Source organism: Abramis brama (genome assembly GCF_963993115.1).
Source record: "Abramis brama genome assembly, chromosome: 5".
In the NCBI taxonomy this organism is placed as follows: Eukaryota; Metazoa; Chordata; class Actinopteri; order Cypriniformes; family Leuciscidae; genus Abramis; species Abramis brama.
This window is the reverse complement of record NC_139967.1, coordinates 21,160,671-21,183,223: the sequence shown is the minus strand read 5'-3', so window position 1 is coordinate 21,183,223 and position 22,553 is coordinate 21,160,671. Positions and strand designations below refer to the sequence as shown.

Sequence of the window (22,553 nt, the reverse complement as noted above, 5' to 3'; positions counted from 1 at the left end):
CGATTTTAAGTTCTAAATAGTCGACATTTTTGTTAGAATTGATTGTTATTCTGTCTGTTTTCACACAAAAATGAAAATTCTGTCACCAGTTCCCATGAAAGCCAGCATTTAGCAAATGATTGGAATACTCAATATGGAAAGTGTTTTTGTTGATGGTGCAAAATGCTGATTTTGTATAGCATGCTGTCAGTGAGTGTGCTTTACATCAAGGCTGATCTATGTGGGAAAAGATCGTGCTGTGCTTAAGTCTGTACTTGGCAAGGAAACACACAATATGTTCATGTGATTTTGGGCCCACTCGATCTTTGCTCTCCAAGGTGTGTGTGTGAGAGAGAGCAGAGGATCAGTGGTGTGGTATTACAGGATTATCTATCAACACATTTCTAGTTCTCAGGTATACAGACAACAACAAATACTCACAGAAGAATTCTGCCAGACAGTTATTTCTGTGTCGCTCTATCGGCCTACTTTTATTTACAAAAAAAAAAGGAAAATCTTCTGATGGTCCACAACATTCATGATGGGAGCAGTGAATGGGTTTAAGTCGACTTACGAGGATCTTGTTGATGATGAGCAATGAGGATTTTAATAATGTTTTTGTTGTTTCAATGACTGACATCTTTACTTTTGCAAGGATTTCAACTTTGCCATTTTGAGCTTTTTTTCCTGCAACCCCCCAGAAGTCAAATACTCACCCATGATCTGCTTAAAGTATCAGAACACCGAAAGGTAAGGGGGGGTGGGGGGTTGTATTGATTGTATTGATTTTATATTGGAAAATCCCATTCAGGGTTTTTTGGACACATTCTTTCACTTTAGCTGAGCAGATCTAATGTTTGAATGTTGCAGATGCATAAACAAGCTGATGCCAAGCAAGTCTCTGTGTATGAAAATACAAATTAAATTTGTATGCAAATAGAAATGTAGTTTCAAAAAGATTTGTTTGTAAGGCATGTACTTGGATAAGCGTTGTGTCTGATAGTTACAAAGCAGCAAGAAGAACCAGGGATAGTTGTACTTTCCCAGCCATCTAATGTTTTTGGAAAGACCTGCAATTAGTACTTGTCTTCTGCAAGTTGTTGCTGCAAAGCATTTAAACTGATGTAAGATATCTTTTGGTTTATCAAAAGGATCCTATTTTACACAAAAGAGAGCTGCCAAGGATCTTGCAGTAGTACATGATATATGTTGAGGCAGGATAGAAATGTTGGCTAGAAGCTTTGCTGTGGAGCTGATATTGCCTCAAGCTATGTGGGGGAAATTGCTGCTTTATGTAGTTGTGTGATATTGTTTCATTGTATAATATAACAAAGTCTACTACTGTTATTCAAGGTCATATCATACATGTTAGTGTTAATGTTACACTGTATAGTGTTTTGCACTAACAATACTTAGAAATTGGTTATTTATGACCATTTTCCACTTTCTCTCTAATGGATTCTATGCACAACGACTGCCTACATACAGTATTTCCGCTAAAATCTCAGCTTCCAGTATATTTTCTCATAGCACAATTTCTAAAAACTGTCAGTATTTTATTATAATACAGTGTATATATATTATTAACTATAGTAAATATAACATTGTAATATATTAAAACATGAGAAGCGTTTAATACCTTTAGCGAAAAGGTGGATCATATCAATATTGCTTTGTCCTGTTGTGGGACAATTCTGCAATACATTTGTGCTTAATTATTTTTGTTCACACAAGATTTCTGTACCCTGCACTCCACCAGAAGTTGCAGTGCCACTGAGGCTAAATGCAGAAGCTATAGTGCTTATAGTAGATTCATAGAATTTCATGCTTCTGTGCCTCTAAGACTTCAACACTATGCACAGTAAATGTGCTCATAGTATGTGAAATGTGCTCACAAACTATACTTACATTGCTGTCAATAACAACAACAACAGCCTCTTTGCAAAGTCTGAAACACTTTTTCTAACATTTCATTCTTTATTAAGAAAGTTTCGGCCAAGTTTCTGAATAGTGAACAGGTAGGCGTGTAAATGTAGGTGTGCAGGTGTATGTATTTGTTAAATTCAGTCATTGGATGTCAGAAAGTTGTGGAGCCATTTTTCTACTGTCAATAAATATGTTTTACATTCTGAAAGTATGTTTTTAGAGTTTCAAAACATTAGTTTTAAAGTGATTGATAGAGTGATTATATGTGCCCATTTAAAGTTTTTATGCAGTATAATAAACATGTTGTGAAGAGAATAATGTGTTTGCATGATCCACATTTCAGTGAGACAGATTTGTTTTTCAGCTTGCTCACAAGATCCCCTCTTCCACACATACTTTGAAAGTTTGATCTGCTTCAGTATTCAATTGCTTCACTCTTCCTGACCACACATTCAAAGCATAGCTCTTTAACAAGGACACAACACAAACACAGTCCTGTCTAATGTGCTATTCAGCTGGAGGAGCCAATGTGAGATGAATGCTGTTGTTCTCTCTGTGATCATGTGCTGAATTTTTCAAAGACTAGCTGTTTCTAATGTGACTACCCTGCACCTGTCTGTTGTTTATAGTCATTAGCATCTGGATTTTGCGTGTGCAACTTTAGTCGAAAAATTTCATTATGGTTTAGACTGTTTAGAATAATGTTTTTTTGTAACGTGTATGCGTGTGTATTGTTGTGACGTGTGTGTGAGGGGGACCTGTATGTGATTACTGCACCTGTAATTTGAACTCTTTTGTTGACAATGAGGTGCTCAACCGCACATTTCATTTGGTGCTATAATACCCACAAGCCTCGAGACAAAAGAGTTTAGGTTACAAACACACACAAAAGCCTGTGGACACACACACACCTGAAAACAAACTATTCAGCACTCAAACACCACATGCATGCTCAGCTAGATTTTATGTACAATTCTAAATATAAATGGTTTGATTTTCTTCTGTTCATCAGTTTCCAGACAAAATTTGCTGTTCTTTTATAACTTTACCTGTTTTCAGTGCTTTTTTCTCCAAGTGGATTGCATAAAGTCATTCAAATTTCTTTATCAATTGATTCATTTAATAATTAATTGTGTTGTCCTTACACTTAAAAATATCATCTCATAAAATTTCACATAAAACACATCATTACCTCTTCCCAATCATCCCATTACTACCTGTGATGTCATCAGGGAGGGACTTGCATACCAGATACGCTGCTTATGTTACTTTTGTGTTGGAGTTTGTTACTGCAAGCCTCAGGCCTTGTCCACACTAATACGTTTTCGTTTGAAAACACATCTTTTTCTCTCCGTTTAAGCCTTCTGTCCACACTGAGACGTTTTTAGCAACAAAAACGAAGCGTTTTGAAAACGCTCTCCAAAGTGGATACATTATTTTTTAGAGGTATTTAAAACCGATGACGTAAGTTTAGTCGTGTGACGCAAATTGAACCCATAGATATTCATGTTTATACCGGTATTGTGCCTATGTGCTTTCACTTTCACACAGTTGCTAAAATGTTACTTTGCACACTCTTCATATCACAGTCCTGCGGCAAAACATGAGAGCAGTTGCGTTTTAGACCAAACATATAATGGTGAGTGAGTGCGGCCTGGACGCATCAATGAATGGTGAGATATTTTGCTAAATAAAATGATCCTACCAGAAGAATTACGTAATAACTTGATTATGTATTGTTCTGTATCATCTGAGCTTTTATGAGGGTTTACGCATGCACTATAAGATTAATTTAGCATTTTACGACATTCAGTGTGGACAAGAAACTTTTGGAAAACACTTGAAAACGCTAGTGTGGACAGAAAGCGAGAGCGGTTTGAAACGAACACTCTGTTTTCAAATCTATCCGGATTAATGTAGACGTAGCCTCAGTTTGGCTAATAACATGCTGTTCTACTAGTAATAATTATGAAGAGTAATAAACAGTCTGAAATTAAATATCTGCTCACTTCCTATTGCATATCTCAGGATTCTTATATTTCTTAATATACACAAGTCTTTCTTTCTGTCTCGCTAACTCATTTAAACTATGTGTGACATCATCAGACAGTGAGGGTGAGTCAAGAGAGAGAGAGAGATTAAATGAGAAGAAAAGGTTATTGTGTGAACAGTGACCTCATTGCACCCCTTACTTCTGTGCTAGACAGGAGGATTATGGATAGACAGTGGAAAGAAGAATGAAGGTTATGAGATCATAAGGGCAAAAAACACTGTCTAGATACACATAAACAGCAGGAGGGATGCTTTTCATTAGTGGTTGCTGTTATCAGTCCATTTTGTGAATGCAAAGTGTGTAGTGTCCTTGGAGACAAATGTCAAAACATGCACACATTCACATGCATGCAAACACATATGGCTAATGCTCTGCCTTTTGAAATAAAACCCAGTGGAAAAATTATCCTCATTTGCATGGACTCAAAATGTGTTTGCATACAAAGCTGGTGACAACAGTTATTCATTTACATGATAAAGCAGCTGTAAGTCACAGCGACATCATTTAAAATTGTGACATTATTTAAAATTGTGACATTATTTAAAATCATGCAAGTCGGAATCTTTCTAATGTAAATGAGTGTCATGAGGAGAAGTTGTCTAGCTCAACAGCATGATGATCTCGGGTACCGTTACATGCTGTTCAATGCACCATAGGCAGTGCCTGTAAATGCCTCAGAAATTATGTTGACAGCAAAACTAACAGACACGAAAAGACATTTTGCTAATAAAAAGATGCTCAGTATTTCAGTGAATGCACTCAATTAATAATAATCTTTCACCCTTTAAATCACTTTGCCACAAAGGCAATTAAATATTCCAATTAAAATATTTCACCAAGTGTTTCTGTATGTAAAAGAGAGAGAGAGAGAGGGATGTGAGAAACTGGCATTGTCTGAACTACAAATTAATTGGTTAACTCCAAGATTCCTTTTCAAGTCAAAAAATTATATACAAGTCAATACAAAAAACAAAAAAAAAGTATTTTAGTTTGTGTAAAAATAAAATGTATATTTTACTTAACAGCTAAATATAGCCTAGGCTTTCATGGTAAATTATTGTTAAAATTATGTTTTAATATGCCTGGGCTATATAAATTACCATATGAGTCGCCTTGGTATTTGAATTAACTGCATGAACAATCACATTTATTTTGATTTTATTTTAAAAGTTTTTTGTTGCTGTTATTGTTGTTTGCATTTGATGTATAGCCTAGCATTAATTTGGTGTGGTGTGTTACCCTGATGAGGTACTTCAATATTTTCTCGTCTTTTATCATTTTGCAACGGGTCTACTGCTGAGAGAATGCGGTCGTTGACAAGCTCCCCACCTGACTTTCTCGGTCACGAGCACGGCGCTCCAGTCCAGGAGAATCTGTTTCTTGAATGTGCAGTTACGCGTGAGGTGTGTCCTGTGTGTCCATATGAATCTAACCACTGCGTCCATCAGGTGTATTAAAGAAAGCGACCGCCGACCGGCAGAAACGCGCTACTACCAATAGCCCACTAAAAAGGCAGCGTAATGAAGGGATACAGCAGCACGCGCAGCTGTAGGGGAAGTGATGGTTCCTAATCTGTCTCTTTGAAAGAGAAGAATAAGAAAAAAGGCGAGGGACAGAAGAACTTGGACTGCGGGAAAAAATAACATCGCATGGGGCCATGAGCGCTGCAGACCCTGCAGCGAACAAACTGTTGAGTTTCAACCAACGGTAAATCATTCAGTTATTGTATTTCATGTTTATAAATATTGATATTTAAAACGAGATATTAAATATCAGATGTTGGTTTGTGTGGGTTATTATGACACAGTCATTGCAGCAGTATCAGGGGTTATAGCTTAGGCTACTACTCAACACACATCTCATTTCAACGTGCAACAAGCGGCTCCCTTCCAGGAGTGATCAATCAACATATTAGTTGCGGATATTGGAAATATGCACTTGCAACTTCAATCATTCATTTTTCTTTTTACAAACTGTCATTTCAAGCTTATATTTTAATTATTCTAAATGTATGTATGTGTGTGTGTGTGTGTGTGTGTGTGCGCGCGCGCGCGCGTGTGTGTTTGTGTCTTAATAATAATTGCGGTTTAGTAGCCTAATCTTAAAGGAACACTTCACCGAAAATTATGTCATCATTTACTCACCCTCATTGTTCTAAACCCTGTATGACTTTTTTCCCCGTCAGATGTAAAGCAGAATTACAGTCTCAGTCATCATTCACTTTCATTGTATGGAGTAACTCATTTTGTTTAACATCTCATTCTTTGATCAGAAGTCATATAGGCCTACAGATTTGAAACAACACGAGAGTGAGTAAATAACAGAATTTTCATTTCTGTGTGAACTGTCTCTTTAAGAAGAAGCTGTGCTCTTATTTATCTTCAGTACTGCAGTCATATTTGTACATACATAGTCCACACAAGTCTTTGCATCCAAGTGTTCAGAGTAAATTCAGGTGGAGAAGAGGAAAAAGTCACTGTTTTGTCTTAACCTGTAGGATACAGTCCTGATGAAACAGTGTTTTAGACTTTCCCATGCACTGTGTAGTGGGATATACTAGTGCGGAAAAACAGTAAATTATTCATGCGAATGCCTCGGTAGAATGGACATCCATGCGCCACAGTGACTGGTGTCACCGTAAACATGATGTTTTCTCTGATTAAAATATGAAAGAAAAGAGGAACGACCTAAATATTAATTTGCTGTTCATTTTAAGACGGTATAGTGTATTCCTTGTCATGGTAAAGTGTTGTGACATTTGTGAGGCATTCGCAATCATAGCAGGTGGTTTTCCCGAGCACCGCATTGAATCTGAGGTAATTTGAAGCGAGTGTGATGTCACTGTGCAATTATTTACATGACAACTAATGTAACCTCAAATGAGTACAGAACAAAAAAAGCACAACTCCACCTGTTGACATGTCCCAGCTAAATGTAGCAGAAGTGTATTACACATCTTTACAGCAACAGCATTTTTTTTTACAAAACAAATCCACTCACATAGGCCTAACACTCAGCACAGAATGACAGATCATGTGTCAGCGCTCTTTAAACTCAGCATATAATTCATATAAATACAGACTCATATTTCAGCTAGCCTGCTACTGAATTATCACCACCAATCCCAGAAAAATACTTTAAGTTGTGTTCATCTTTCAATTAAAATAAGTGACTTTCTCTTACATTATTTCGTTCTCTCCAGTACTGTATGTTTATCTCTGTTATCCAGATTTATCACACATATTCTCCAAAGGCAAGGTCCCTGAACTATCGTTGCAGTTATTGGTGGCTTAATTATATTAATCTGTTTTAACAGTGCCATTGCTTTTTCCTACAGCAGTGTTGGCGCATAATAAGAAAGTCGGAGCTCAGAGTGCAATTTTGTTGTTAATGATTGCGATGTCAGATGTTCGCTGTCAGACTGTGTGTCAGCATCACTTGTAACCTTTTCTTCGGTCATATGGCAAGACATCAGAGATGCGTGGTCTGAAAATGTCTGAGGCATTGAGCTGTGCATCATTGGAAACATGATATCATGCCAGATCATTATCACTAAATTATTATTGCAGATGCATAACAGGAGTGATTACTGTTAACAAACTTGACCGTATTTGGTTTCTAAGTATCACCAGAGGGTAATGGCTACGCTAATTATGTCATGCTGTTGCTGTCATCATTATCATAATCTCAAACATCGGTCACTACCGTTTAGGATTTCTTTTCGTAAAAATAATCTCATTTTTGTGACATCTTTCAGATTCTTCTTCTTTTTATCAACAGAACCATTCAATCATGAGCGACAATAAAAGGTTTGTTTGAAGATGTGAATGAAACAATAAGACGTTCTGCATCTTAAGACGTCTTTATGTCCTCATCTCTTAACTGTATTCTCATCCAGGGTAGTATTTCTGAATTTAGGAAAGCAGCTTTCTTTCAGCCCCGTGCCACAGTAAATCATCTTGTGATGAGCCACTCCTTTCTTGTACTCTAGAATCATTTGTGCATTTGTCTTTAAATGCTCTCAGTCAAAGACATGCTTCTAGTAACTGACGGTAATTCAACAGTGGGTCAGTCTGACAGGATTATGAGGCCATTTCTGAAGTCGACCTTTTATCTCGTTTAATTGTTCCCCCTCTTTCAATTAACCATCTTCCTTACCCCATCTGAGAGCCATTGTGCATATCAGAGGTGCATAGGAAAAGAGGCATCTATGTTTAAACTTCTTCTGAAGCCACATAAAGAATGCATGTGCACTTGCAATTTCAACATTGTGTATAACCATGACCGCACTGGATCTGCAGAATTCAGGATTTAATTTATTATTTAATTTATTAAAAATTTTGGCCAATTTTAGCTACAAATAAGAGTTGTTAAACACATTTTTCAATATTTAAATCCAGCTCAAAAATGCAAACCATGTCTGCAGATTCCACCTGGTTATATCTTATCACAGCATGCGCAGTATCTCTTCTGTTGTCCGTAAAGACATTCTTAGCTGCTTTCTGCACTAATGGAAACATAATGATAGCCCTCACATAGAGGAAATGTGTTTGTTCACATGCACTATTTACATTGCACTTGAAGTGAAATGGCTATAATAAATGTAAGCATTCATGTGGCTCAGCATATACTGTACATTCTTTAAACCTTAGTCAGAGGAGATGCTGTCTTCGATAAAGCACATATTATGAAAAAGAAAATAATTTGAGGAGTACTGCATATCAGTTCGCCAGAATCACAAGTAGTTAGCTAAAACAGCAGCATTATTAAAGGTGGTTTGTATTTTTTGAATACTTTTTCATATCCCAGTTTAACAGAGACATCTATAAGTATGACAGTCGTAGGTTGATGCCTCTGAAGAGTAAACACTTGTTCTTATGATGGTTTTTTTTTTTTTTTTTTTAGCATCTCAACCTGACATACCAACACTGGCTCGACCAATGGTATAGGTTTTTAGGTGGGACTATGTGTTTGTCCAGCCAATGGAGAACAGGGCTTGTGTGTGTGTGTGTATATATATATGTTACATTATTTAAAGTTATATTTCCTTTAAAAAAACGATTTAATATTAATAATAATCAAAAGAAACCTCAATGACTTGATAGGGCAAGAGAATGTTCTGCTATAGTGGGCCATCCTTATTGGCAGGGAAAATTTGGAAAACCTGTTTGAAAACATTACTATTTTTGCTATTTTATTTGGTGATGGTAGTGGCACAGAAATGATACACCTTATGGTCTTCCTGTGAAGTGGTTTTCAATGAGAGAGATCCTCTTTAATGTTTTGGGAAGATGTGTGATGTCTAGTCGTCAGCTGAGTCACTGAGCATTCGGTTCTCGCTCTAATAATTTGAAACAACCTCACTCAAAAAGTGTCAGACTGCGACATCACAGGGTTGCGAGGTGGAGTGGGCGGGGCTTATACTTTTTGAAATGCAGGTTTCTGGTATTGAAACTAAATGCTGTATCTGTGTGCTCTGTATGTTCACATACAATAAGTCAAATAGCAAATAATTTCTCTGTAAGAAATCACATTTACAATAACAAACAACACACAAACATTCAACATTTCTTTCCAAGAGAATGAAAAGATATTTTTTAAACATCATGAAATCAGTTTGAACTGTTATATGCTCTGTTTTTGCAGCTCAGCATCAGAGGATCTTGGGTGCAGGAGAGGAGAGTTCAGCCGGAAACACTATGGATCAGTTGAACTGGTGAGGACTGTCATATTTTAGCTCTTCTGAATGTACATATTCTACCTCCTCCTTCTTCTTCTTCTTCCTTCTAATCTATTTGTCTTTGCCTGTGCACTGCTGTGAACGCAGAAGCTTCGTGTTGCTCCTTGATTTCTTATACATCTGTGGTTCAGTCTGTTACATCAAATTAGATTTGTACATCTTTGTAATTAAATTGTTCTTGAGATGAAGTTCACATAAACATAATCTCACCCTACAGTAGCAGGAGCTTTGCAATAGGTTAAATAGCCACAAGTATAGCATCATTTATATTATTCAGTGTTTCGACTGGTGAAACACATGTGCTGTATTGAGTTGGTGTGGGTCGGGTGTGTTACTTTTCAGAGGTGTCTGTCTCTCCTAGATATTATTGCATGGAGGAAGTGGCTTAATACCACACTAGATGTTACTTCCTATGTGAAACGTGCAAGAGGTTTGTGGGTAGAAGGAAATGGGTGACCTTGTGTCAGATAGAACCATGTCACAAAACCACATGCATTATCATGCACGGCAGATGGAGAATGTAAATGTGTGTGAGAAAAGGAGAGAGAAGGGCATTTGTTACTGCATGTGCCGTTGTCCTTAAGTATCTAAAGCTACAGTGGCTTCCAAACGTCTGAGACCACTAATGAAAATGCATTTATTGTTATTATAAATTATGTTATCAGCATAATAACTTCATTGTTTTGAAAGTTTCGAAAAACGCACATGAATCTCAGAATTTCTTAGAATTTCTTCTTTATTTTCGGGTTTAAATTAGGTATGAATCCTGGATTTTTGATCACCACTTTGATTGTATGACCATGATGTTATGACATTAGTATTGGTAAGAAAAAAATTTTGTGTTGAAGATAAAAATTTAGCATAATCTCATAATTGCCTCTTGCATAAGAGTACCTACATTGCGCTCTGTAATACTTGATTCGGTTTGGTCAGTCGCTCATTCTGATATTTCTGCCCAGGACAACACTGACCACTCTGTGAATGTGTTCTGTTTCTTCACAGTTTCTACAAGGCAGTAAAATATTACATCTCCAATTGTCATCTCAAATCAATATTTCCATGTTTTTTTTTTTATATAATTTACATAATTATTCAGAAAGTCACTACCACAAAAATAAACATGGAAAGGTCGATCCTGGACTCTCCACGCTCTCTGTCTTCTCACATAATAAAATAATTTAAACAAATCAATATTTCATGTCTGTTTATTTATTTAGGAAGTAGCCGTGTAATACGTTTCATATCGCGGCCCTCTTCTCTCTGTTGGGGTTTATTTTGCGGTAATGGCCATCTGATTGCACATTGCCCCTTTCTTATATCCGTTGTAAATTTTAAACAAGAAATATCCAATTTATTTAAAAAAAAAATAATTAATGCATGCAAGCCACATTTATTTTTGTTATGTTGTCTGTCTTTATTTTTCCATATGATTTTTTTGTTTTCATTCTGTTTCTTACTGTTTGTTTTGCTTTGCCGCATTGCTCTTATTAAACCAGGCTGAGGTTACTATGAAACATGCTTGTACTGTTTCTCTCTTTTTCTCTAATGATTGCTGCGCTTAATTACATTCATTATTCCAGAATGTGTGTAAGTCTCTTATTCTGGTTGGAATCATTGGTTGGTGCGTGTATTTATCTGTCTGACAGTGTTATTCGGTTATATCAATTATTATGTTATACTGCTAATTAATTCTGTTATGGTTTTAATGCCAGTGTTTGCTTCATTTTACATTTACACTTGCATGTGTGTGTTTTGCTAAGTTTAATAGTGTAATCATCATGAGGGGAAAATATCAGTATTGACCGTCATCATCACATTACTATACAATTATTCTGTGCAAACATACACAAGGTAGTTAGCCACAAAGACTCTGATTGTCTGAATTATGATCAGAGCATGATTTATTGGGACATATATATTGTGTCTATATACTTTTTCATTGGCTGCAACCTGAGAACCAAGGAAATGCTCTTGATATTTTAGTAGATGTAATTTCTACATGCATGGCTGGCTATCTGTATGTTTCAATCAATTTATGTAAGTGCATTAGCTCTAGGGATCCTCTTATACGTGATTTTATGACCTCTAAGTGCAAAGTGTGTATGTTAGGGCTGAAGTATGTAATGCGTGTGTGTGAGGGTTTTAAGTTAAAAGCTTCTCAAGTGCTCCATTCTCTCATTATTGTATGATGGCCTAATGTAAACATGACTGTTGTTTAGACACTATTACATGCCGATCAACCATTTCCAGAAGTGGCTAGAAATCATCTAGAAATTCCGCAACCTATAATCATATGGCAAACTCAACCAAGACATTAGACCTGTCCTGATCATAGATCAACAGCCAAAGCCAATGCAATATTCTTGTTGGAAACCAGAATATGTGCTGCATTTGATGACTTCTCCATCGTTAATGAAGTATGTAACATATGCATGTGTGTAGTATTAGCACGTCCTGATTTTGCAGAGATAGATGCGTTCCTGGGTCAACATATTTTGTTGATCCTGGAACAACATACCTGTCCGTATTCCTAACCATATCCCTACCCCTAAACCAACTTCTCCATAAAATCAGAGGGAAATGATAATTGAATAACACTGGTGTAGAAGCACCTAACCCTGGTTTTAAGTCTAAAATTGACATAAACTGTAAACTTGTACCTCAAATCTGATTGGTTGATTGGAATGTTGTCCCAGGGTCAACAAAGATGTTGATCCAGGAACATATCACAATTGGTAAAATCAGGTTCTGCATAGTATGAATACAGTCTGGATGAAATGCATCAGCCATGTTGACTTTGGACATACTACTTTTGACATAATGCTTTTCGTATAGTAGACATATTTGGATGCAGGGACTGCAATGCCAAAGGTTGACTACTTAAAGCAACACTAAGTAACTTTTGCTCTCGGGCTCCCCCTACAGTTGGGAAACAGTATTGTCTTCTACTACTGTCGTAAAATCTATCATGGTTACATGGTTAACACGTGCATTTGTTGACAAGCCGTTACCCAAACTCTGCAGAAGGAGTTCTCACGTCTTTGGCAGACAGCCTGCGTTGCGTGTGAAATGTCTTCAACCCAGGTACAGTGGCATATATTTCAGCATGTCATATGAATATAATTTCATGGGTTTTATTTTTTTCAAGCGCCAAAAGATCGCGTAGCTCACGTTTACAAGCCAGCGTCATTATAGTAGCCTATTGGCTACTGTTTTACAGAATTCTAATTCAATTCAATGTTTGTGGGGTAGGTAATAGCCATATATCGTCAACATTATAATATCAAGCTACCATAGATGAATCTGCAAAGTTGAAAAATCAATTTGCATTATAGCCTGAGGCAAGACACTTTCACCAGAAAAATAAATAAACAAACATGACTATCAGCCTGCAGTCATTAGGCTAGTTAGCCTACTTCTGACTTTTTTTTTTTGTCCGTTGCTGCTTTGGCCATGAGGCTGTTTACACCTGGCCACTTCATGCGTTTTCTCAGATCGGATAGCTATCTGATATATCAAAACGATTCCATTTACACCTGGTCACATAAATGTGTTTTTGCGAAACGGATTTAAATCCGATCTTCAATTCCCGTGATATATATGCATGTTTATTGGAGTGCACGTCACTGAAAGCAACAGATACGAGCGGCATTTTATTGATCATCAGCTAAATTTTCAAAATCAGAGACCGCAATAAGAGAGAGCAGCAACAGCCCTGGTAAGATCATTTCATTTATTTACTTTTAATGATGATGATTGTGTGTTAAGCGTCTGCGACTTACTTTCACTTTGATTTGCGATAGTTTGCACGTTGGCTTGATGAATACATAACTTACTCAGCTGCTCATCTGCGTTGATTCCAGTAGCGTCGTCATATCTGGCTATCACATTACATATAGCCTATAACGCGTGTATTTATTTATTTTTTTAGCATTTTTGGGAGGAGTACAATTTACATATGTGGTTTCAACAACCAGATGCATTTTTACACTTGTCCAGTTTCATCTGGAATGCGTCTCAGACCTCCTCCTGAAGTGGTTTTGAGCGATCGGTTTCAAATCCGTCTCGAATGCGTTTCGGAGGGCATTTACACCTGGTCTTTTCACGATCGGATAGCTATCCGAATTGAGAAAACGCATGAAGTGGCCAGGTGTAAACACCCCCAAAAACATACGCATGAAAGCCGGAAAAACAAACGCTGGTTGGCCTCTCGCGTCCAAATTTGACGAAGTGGTGGGGGAAGTGACGTATGCCGTAAAGCAGTCGAATTTTGTAGTTCTTTTTGTGCTCGGGTAACTACCCGAACCCCGAAGTTACATAGTGCCAGTAAAAGCGATACAGACCCCGTCAGGCTATGGCAGACGTGTCATTCAACCTATTGTAAGTCCATGTACCATCACAAGGGTTTTGGAAATATATTATGAAGGTCGAAAAGTTACATAGTGTTGCTTTAATTAACATATATGAGATACCAAGAAGATACGATTCCAACCAAGGCTGTAACTATATCTCGAACATTGGAGGGGGAGACAAATGTCACAGATGTATGGTCATTTTTATTTATAATATTTTCATTTTAAAATGTGCTCAAATTCATTCTTAATCATATACCTAATATGCTGAAAATGGCTGTTAATTTTTCTTGTCTTTAACATTAAATTACGAATTACATTAAAATAATTACATAAATAGTACTGTATAGTCTATGTTCAATTCAAAGCTTAAATCTGACCAAAAAAAAGTTAGTATAGTATAGAATAGTTTGCATCATTGGATATTACTGTCAGTCACTTAACATTTCTATCGTAAAACAGTTAAATATTAAATGTTTAGCTACTTCTTACCTCGTACTCTTTTACTGTTAAAACTGAAGTGTCCAGCATCTGTGAAGAGCCAGCCTTCTTTGATTTGATTGACCATCAATATCATTTTGAAGGGGCAGAATTGTTTTGCTTCCTAACAACTATGAGAGTTGTGTGTAATGGAGTGCAGGACAGCAACATCAATATTGGTGGGGGAAATTTGACCATATCTGATTATTGGGGAGGACTTGTCCCCTCAATGTCTATGGTGGCTATACAGCGGTGGCCCGTTTCTAGCAATGTGCATTATTTTTATAGTTTATAGCAGTATTTTGTATACCTAATGTTTCTAATCAATCTCTAATCCATGTTTGATGTTTAATATACTGTACGTTGATTGTTGAAAAACTGGGATTGACATGGAAGAGGCCTTGTTGCATGGAAAAGGTCTTGTTTCCAGAGCTTGTCGCATCACACCTGGTCACCTGTAATCAGCATACAAAAGCATATGGGGTTTTTCAAAGAGAGCAGATAAAAATGCTTTGTCATCATAACAGCAGCATCACTGAAGTCTATGACAGTTCTTACTCAGCATGAGTCTGTGAAAGCAGATAACATCAAAGCTGAGAGAACAAAGCTGACCTGCAGTGCACACCTGTACAGGTTGAAGATGTGTTGAAGAACCTTTATAATTCCAACAGAAATCTGATATGGAGTGGCTTGAATGCCCCTCTTTCATTTCATCACCTTTTCTCCATTCAGACACATTGCTGTATGTGCTCTTCAATGCCTCATTCAATTTCTCTCTCTCAGTCACTCACCATTATATTTCTTACTTTTGTATGCATTTAAAAAGTTTATGTGAGGATTTTCCCTTCCTGGAGCTTTGTTTGATTGTCAGTCATTCTTACAGCTCTCTCGATGGACATTTATAAATACCTTCAAAAACCAACCAGATGAAGAGAACTTGTGGGTTTTTAATTGCACCTGATGGAGAAACTGATAGGAGTAAATGATTATTCCATTTCTATCGAAAAATAAGCATTGTAGTCATTAAGTAGTCACATTTGCTTGGTTATGTCTAAAGCATACAGTGACTGGGAGGGGACATGTTCAGTTCACTTAGTTATGTCATGGCCACAAGAAAATTTTGTCGAGGTAACGACATCCTTATGTTGTGGCCATGCAATGTGAAGTCTTGGCCTTGAGATCCGATGTTGAGGGAATGACCATTTCTCGTGACCACGTAAACAAACCTGCGTGACCTGCCACCTGGGATTATCAGAAATGGATATTATTGATAAATGACAATTTTATTTTGAATTAAGGATGACAAAAATCTCACATCCCACAGCCTGTAATCATAATTTGTTTGAAAAGGAATAAAAGTTGTTGCAGTTTTATAGTCTCTACTGGTCATTTTAGCTGCAAACTGCAGTAAATTGTATATAGGTTAGGTGCATTTTTGGAGTTTTGCAGAAGTGTAGGTAGAGAGGCACGTTATTCAAATGAGTCTATGTTGCAACAGCCTTATGTTTCAGACACAACCATCAACATGTTTTTTGGTGTACAAAAATGATTGTGGCCTACAGGCTTAAAAAATGCTGATGAATATTCATATAAAAAGATTATATATATATATATATATATATACACAGAAAGTATATACAATATAAACAATAAATATGTATACAATTAATATAAAGGATGGAGTTGGACCTCTATATTTACATGCTGGCCTGGCACTGTGCGGTTTAGTTGTTTACAATTAATTATCATTTCTGATACTATTTCTTTATAAATACAAATATCTCTTGAAGATTATCTTTAGAGATTGTTTGAATGAATTTATATTGATACTTGATACAAATATAATAACAGATATAGCTGACTGGAGAATTAAACAAGTCATGAGGGGCTTCCTCTGGCCTTATTGAAATTTTTAATAATGCTGCATGGCACACATCTCACAGTATGCATCTTCTGCCTGTTACATATTGCTCTTATTATAATAATTTGATTCTAACCAAGTAAAAACGCCTTCAGACCCCACACACATATGCTGAGCAGAGGGAGGGTTGGCTGCAGAGTGACTGAGGTGTAAAATTAGCATGTTGGGATCAGTGGAACATGTTGCCTGCAGCTATCATTAGGAGTGACTAATGCTTACTGTGTCCAATGTTGTGGGTGGGTCACTTTCTCAAAGATGGGACAAAATTAAGCAATGTTGGAGACATGTATTAGTTTAGTTATGGATTGTCTGAAGGTTGTCAAAGACTTTGTGTGTAGTTCTGGTGAGAAATGGTTTGCGGGGGAAAGAACAGCACACATCAAGTCATTATGATTTGGTCATTTACAGTATGTGTGGGTGTGTGTTAGAGGGAACCCCTTTGTTTTGTTAACAAAACTAAATTAAAACTAATTGTATTATTTTCTCATTCTCCCTCCCTCCACTCTATTTTGTTCTCTCTTTTACCACAGGTTCATTCAGCTGTAGTGGACAAGTTCATGTATGTATTGTGCAGACAGTGTTGGCTACTTTGAAGTGGGTGATAACATCAAACTTAAATTGGTAGATTTATATTAAATAAAACAGAAAAGCTTTATACTGTATATGGAGCTGGTTATTTGATGCAATAGAGGCATGTTTTTATTCAACCTCAGGATGTTCAAACTGGGTTTATAGATTTAATTCCAACATGTATGCAATTAAACTGTTTAAATAGCAAAAAAAAAAAAAAAAAGATTAATTAAAGTAGCACAAAACTTGCAGTGATTAATTTCCTGCAACTTCCAAAAAATGATTGTGATTAATTTATGGTAATTGTAGGCCTTTGTTTGATGGTCTCATAGTACATTAAACTTGTTCTGTATTTCACAATTCACTCAAAGCTCAGTTCCACTGTGTAGACTGATTTAGATTATGGAAATGTTTCCTTTTGTTTTCCTCCCAGATTCAGATGCTTTGCTTTCTCCACGTGTGTCTCTCTCCATACTCTTTCCTCATCTCATCTGTCTCTCTCTTTTTCACCAGCTCTATTGTGTGAGGCATGAGAACGCACACAGAAGCTCTCTAAAAAGATCAATGTTACAATAGCATTGATTCTCTTGCTCTGTTCCTTGCACTCTCTCTCATGCTTCTCTGATTTGTGTGTGTGTGTGTGTGTGTGTGTGTGTGTGTGTGTGTGTGTGTGTGTGTGTGTGTTTTGAACTTATGGTTGAGTTTGGAAGACTGTCCTGTCATTATCCTGCTATCATTAACCTCATGGCATTTATCGAAACACCTTAATAGCATCACAGAATGTCACTGAGCAAAAGAAGAAAAGAAAAAACTATCTCATGAGACAAGTAATTGTGTCTCTGTGTGCTTGAAGTAGATTCCTGGGGTGTGCAAGTCCATTAGAGGGAATGTTGTTTATCAAAGGCCTGTGTCATGGGCAAATGTCAAGTTGTCTCAAGGGTTTTGATCCAGCTGCATCTATGTTCAAACAGTATGAAATATATCCACAGAACCTTTTATTAATTTACCTAAAAACTGATTTGCTGTTTTGCTGTCAATGTAGATGCATTGTTCTGCACATTAATACAGGCTGAAGTTTTCCACTGCTCAAACCCAGCTAACAAAATATGCTCTAAGAATGTTGCTAATGTCCCCATTAAGTTAAGAAAACGTTTGCTGCGTTCGAAAGCTTAAAAATTCTGCTTCAGAGGTAGAAATGCTTCAAGACACGTCTAAATCTAATGTTAGCTTTACTTCCTGTCTCCTGAGATACCTTCATCTGATCAAATTCTGAAGGCAGCATAGATGTTTCCTTCACTGCCTTTGATATCCCACAAACCTGTACGTTCCTTTCTGTTTCTTTGGCAGTTATGCTAAACCATCACGATGCCATCTGAAAGTTGTGTTTAGTGGTCAGTTTGTGAATAAATGTAAGTTTTTTTTGACCAACTTTTTTTCACTTTTAATGTCATTTCTAGCAATAAATTTGTATTTAGTAATTAAATATTAACTTTGTTTTCATCAAAGCTCTGTATTGTGTAAACCGTTATGCTGCCTCAGAAGTCTGTCTAAAATCAGTTTGGTGAGGTACCTTCTTGCGCAAACGCTGCCTACAAACCCTAGTGAAAAATAAATATACCGAAATGTATTTTAAATACATTTATTTTATGCTAACTATAAGGGGTGTAACAATATATCGTGCCACAATATATCGCAATACAAAAATGCATCAATATGTATCGTGGATAGTGACAATATGTATTGTGTGTAATTCACCCAAAATGAAAAAATTTCTGTGTGAGAAAAAAAAATTTCAATGAGAAAAGAATAGAATAGAAGTGCCAGTACTACATGAAACTACTATATACATGTGCTGGTCATAAAATTAGAATATAATCAAAAAGTTTATTTATTTCAAGAATTCAACTTAACAGGTGAAACTAATATATTATATAGACTCATTACATGCAAATGAGATATTTCAAGCCTTTATTTGTTATAATTTTGATGATTATGGCTTGCAGCTTATGAAACCCACGAAATCAAAATCCCAGAAAATTAGAATATTACATGAAATCACACAGTAATTACACAGTGATACCATGGTCATTGAAGCAGGTTTTGGTTCTTTTGGCAGTGTGGGCAGGTGCAAATTCTGCTGGAAAATGAAGGAAGCATGAAGTGCTCTGAAAATGTCCTGGTAGACGTCTGCGTTGACTCTGGATTTAATAAAGCACAGTGGACCAAAGTCCTCTTTTCTGATGAGAGCAAATTTTGCATCTCATTTGGAAACCAAGGTCCCAGAGTCTGGAGGAAGAAGTCCAGTGTGAAGTTTCCACAGTCTGTGTTGGTTTGGGGAGCCGTGTCATCGGCTGGTGTTGGTCCACTGTGCTGTCCACTCAACACAGCCGTCTACCAGGACATTTTCAGAGCACTTCATGCTTCCTTCAGCAGACAAGCTTTATGGAGATGCTGACTTCATTTTCCAGCAGGATTTGCACCTGCCCACACTGCCAAAAGAACCAAAACCTGGTTCAATGACCATGGTATTACTGTGTAATTACTGTGTGATTTCATGTAATATTCTAATTTTCTGGGATTTTGATTTTGTGGGTTTCATAAGCTGTAAGCCATAATCATCAAAATTATAACAAATAAAGGCTTGAAATATCTCACTTTGCATGTAATGAGTCTATATAATATATTAGTTTCACCTGTTAAGTTGAACTTTTTGATGATATTCTAATTTTATGACCAGCACCTGTATAATGTTGAATATAATGTATAAAAATGCAATGGGGGAATATTTGTGGGTCCTGATAATGCCAAATGTCTTGTTACTAAAAGGTGGCCTACATTATTTTAAATATATCTATTCAGTGACAGAGTGCAAGCATATTCGCATATGCAAACAATTCTGTATTTTCAGCTTCAGAATCATGAATATTTTTATTCTGGTGTCACCATTGTCCTGTGCATTGGGTTACCAGCACCAAGTCCAAGCCTATTCATTTCCACACCCAATGTAATACCAACTTTAACCTTTTACTATATGTCTTGGAGTATCACAATAATATCGTATTGTGAGTTCAGTATCGTGATATGTATCGAATTGTGACATGAGGGTATCGTTACACCCCAAGTAGGCTATACTACAAATACATTAAATGTATTTAACAAGTAGTAACATTTAAAAATGTTAGACAAGCGTCCAACATTCCATGAACAATGTATAGATAATGTTTCTGTGCTATCGTTTTGAGAACATTATTAAAGATCAGATAACTTTAAACAAACATTCTATTAACATCTATAAGAACATTTGTTCATAACTTTGCAAGAACCTTGCCAGAATGTTAGGGAAGTTCTGATGTTAGCTGGGAATATTGCAACTCTATTGAAAAATATACAGGAAAACCCAATATTAACACATATTACGTATTATTAGCTAATCATAAGAATACAAGGATGCATCGTGTCAGTTAAGATATCAGAGCCAAGTGAATTGTAGGACTGTTTCACTAATACAGCATACTTTATATAAACTAACTTTGGTCTTGATTTATCTCAACTAGGATGCCAAATTAGTGCTTATTAAGTGATTAGTGTGAAAGCAAGAATCTATCTAGAATGATCTTCTTGGACCTTTGGCATTCTCAAGCCAAGGCAGACCATCTGCCACACACACACACACACACACACACAACAAACTCGCACCCTTACAGCTAGTCTCTCTAGCTGCAGTGCAGCTGCGGTCTGTTTTTAGCAGTTTGGTCTGCCAGATACAAACAAGAGGGAAGAGAAAGAGAGAGAGAGCAAGAGAAGGAGGCAGACCAACAGGTGGAGAAGAAAGGTGAGAGAAATGTGAGGAGGAAAACAAGGTGACTGAAGAAAAAGGAAATGGGAGAGGTTCTGTGTTCTGTTGCCTAGCAACCAACATTGTTCCATCTGGGGGGATGTTGCAATTTTACTGCAAAGACCAGATTACATCGTGTCAGGTGCAAGTGATTGTCCCACATACACACACAATATCTGAGCAGATAGACTTTCACTGATACTACTTCTCTTACAGATAGAAACAAACAGTGTGTGTGTTTGTGTGTGTGTGTGTGTGTGTGTGTGTGTGTGTGTGTGTGTGTGCGTGTGTGTGTGTGTGTGTGTGTGTGCGTGTGCGTGTGCGTGTGTGTGTGTGTGACAGATGAAGTGATCAATGCTGCACAGATAGATCAGACACAGGCATCACTTAACACATTAGTCTGATTCTACATTGAAGGTTTTTTATGATTCAAACTCATCTGTATGTGTGTTGAGTGCATGTCACAGCAGATTAGGTATATGCTGCCTTTTTGCTGTCTCTCTTGTGTCTTTTTATAGACATTTCTAAAGCGGTCTTAAACTGCTTATGTTGTTTCTTAACCAAAATAATTGAATCGTTAAAGAGAAAGATTCAACAGCAAAGAGAATGAATAGAAGGGAGGCAAGTCTGAGTTTACAATGAAAACTTGATACTACCGAATGTTTTTTTTTAGGACAAGTTATTTACACTAGTGTTCAAAAGTGGATGTATTTTTTAAATGTTTTTGAAAGATGTTTCTTATGCTCACCAGTGCTATATTTATTTGATCAAAAAGTAAAAACAGTAATACTGTGAAACATTATTACAATTTAAAAAAGAAAATTCTATTGTAGTATATTTTAAAAAGTAATTTATTCCTGTAATGGCAAAGCTGAATTTTCAGCATAATTACTCCAGTCTTTATTTGCACACGATCCTTCAGAAATCATTGTAATATGATGATTTGTGGCTCAAGAATCATTTGTTATTATTATCCATGTTGAAAACCGTTGTGCTGCCTAATATTTGTGTGGAAACTGCATTTTACTAGACTTTTGGACCCTACTGTGTAGCTCTTCTACATGATGCAGATGGTCTCACGTTCATGATGTATCTGTGTTTCTCCTCAGCTCATCTCCAGTGATGCAGACGGGGCCATACAGAGAGCTGGGAGATTCAGAGTGGAGAACGGTTCAATAGATGAGGTAAGATACTCATTAAATATTCTGTGGTCTGAAAAATGTGTGTGTATGCACTGTATGTGCTGGATTGTAATAGACCACCAATCGTTACAAAACTATTATGAAAATTGCCAAGATAGAGGTTAAACAGCCCTACAATTGTTGAAGCTCTCATGACCATGGAGAGATTCAATAAGGTTTTGAACTCATTCACATGCATACTGATGGCTGCGGGTTCAAGTCAGTGTGGTACTGTAGGAACGGGGGTGATACAATGTATTTAAAGAAGAAGAAAAGAGAGAGAGAACAAATATTCATCTTCTGGCAGTGAGAAACAATCCAAAACTGCCAGCTTTTGTGTTTGAGTGTGTCTGTAGGTGTTTCAATGAAACACACATGCATCAGCAAAAACAACAATCAAAGCAAAGCGATTCAATCAATCCCCAATGTTCTCGCTCTCATTTCCTCCCCCTCTCTCTCTCTTCCCTCCATCCACTTGTCCTTTTCATTTCAAGCACCAGACTGTAGCTATGACAA

The 22,553-nt window shown here is 36.8% G+C and overlaps 1 protein-coding gene across 6 annotated transcripts in view; it reads left to right on the top strand.

Moving 5' to 3' along the window:
• garnl3 (GTPase activating Rap/RanGAP domain like 3) overlaps positions 1-22,553 on the top strand; it is a 66,500-nt gene that overhangs the window by 19,755 nt on the left and 24,192 nt on the right. For 4 of the 6 annotated variants that reach the window (XM_084113226.1, XM_084113222.1, XM_084113224.1 and 1 more), the window contains exons 2-3: positions 9,605-9,674; positions 21,966-22,040. In XM_084113226.1, the coding sequence (XP_083969352.1) occupies positions 9,605-9,674; positions 21,966-22,040 (145 nt within the window). Of the gene's footprint in view, positions 1-359; positions 730-5,222; positions 5,666-9,604; positions 9,675-21,965; positions 22,041-22,553 lie in introns of those variants that run through there. The other 2 variants (XM_084113225.1, XM_084113223.1) reach the window with 2 other exon arrangements.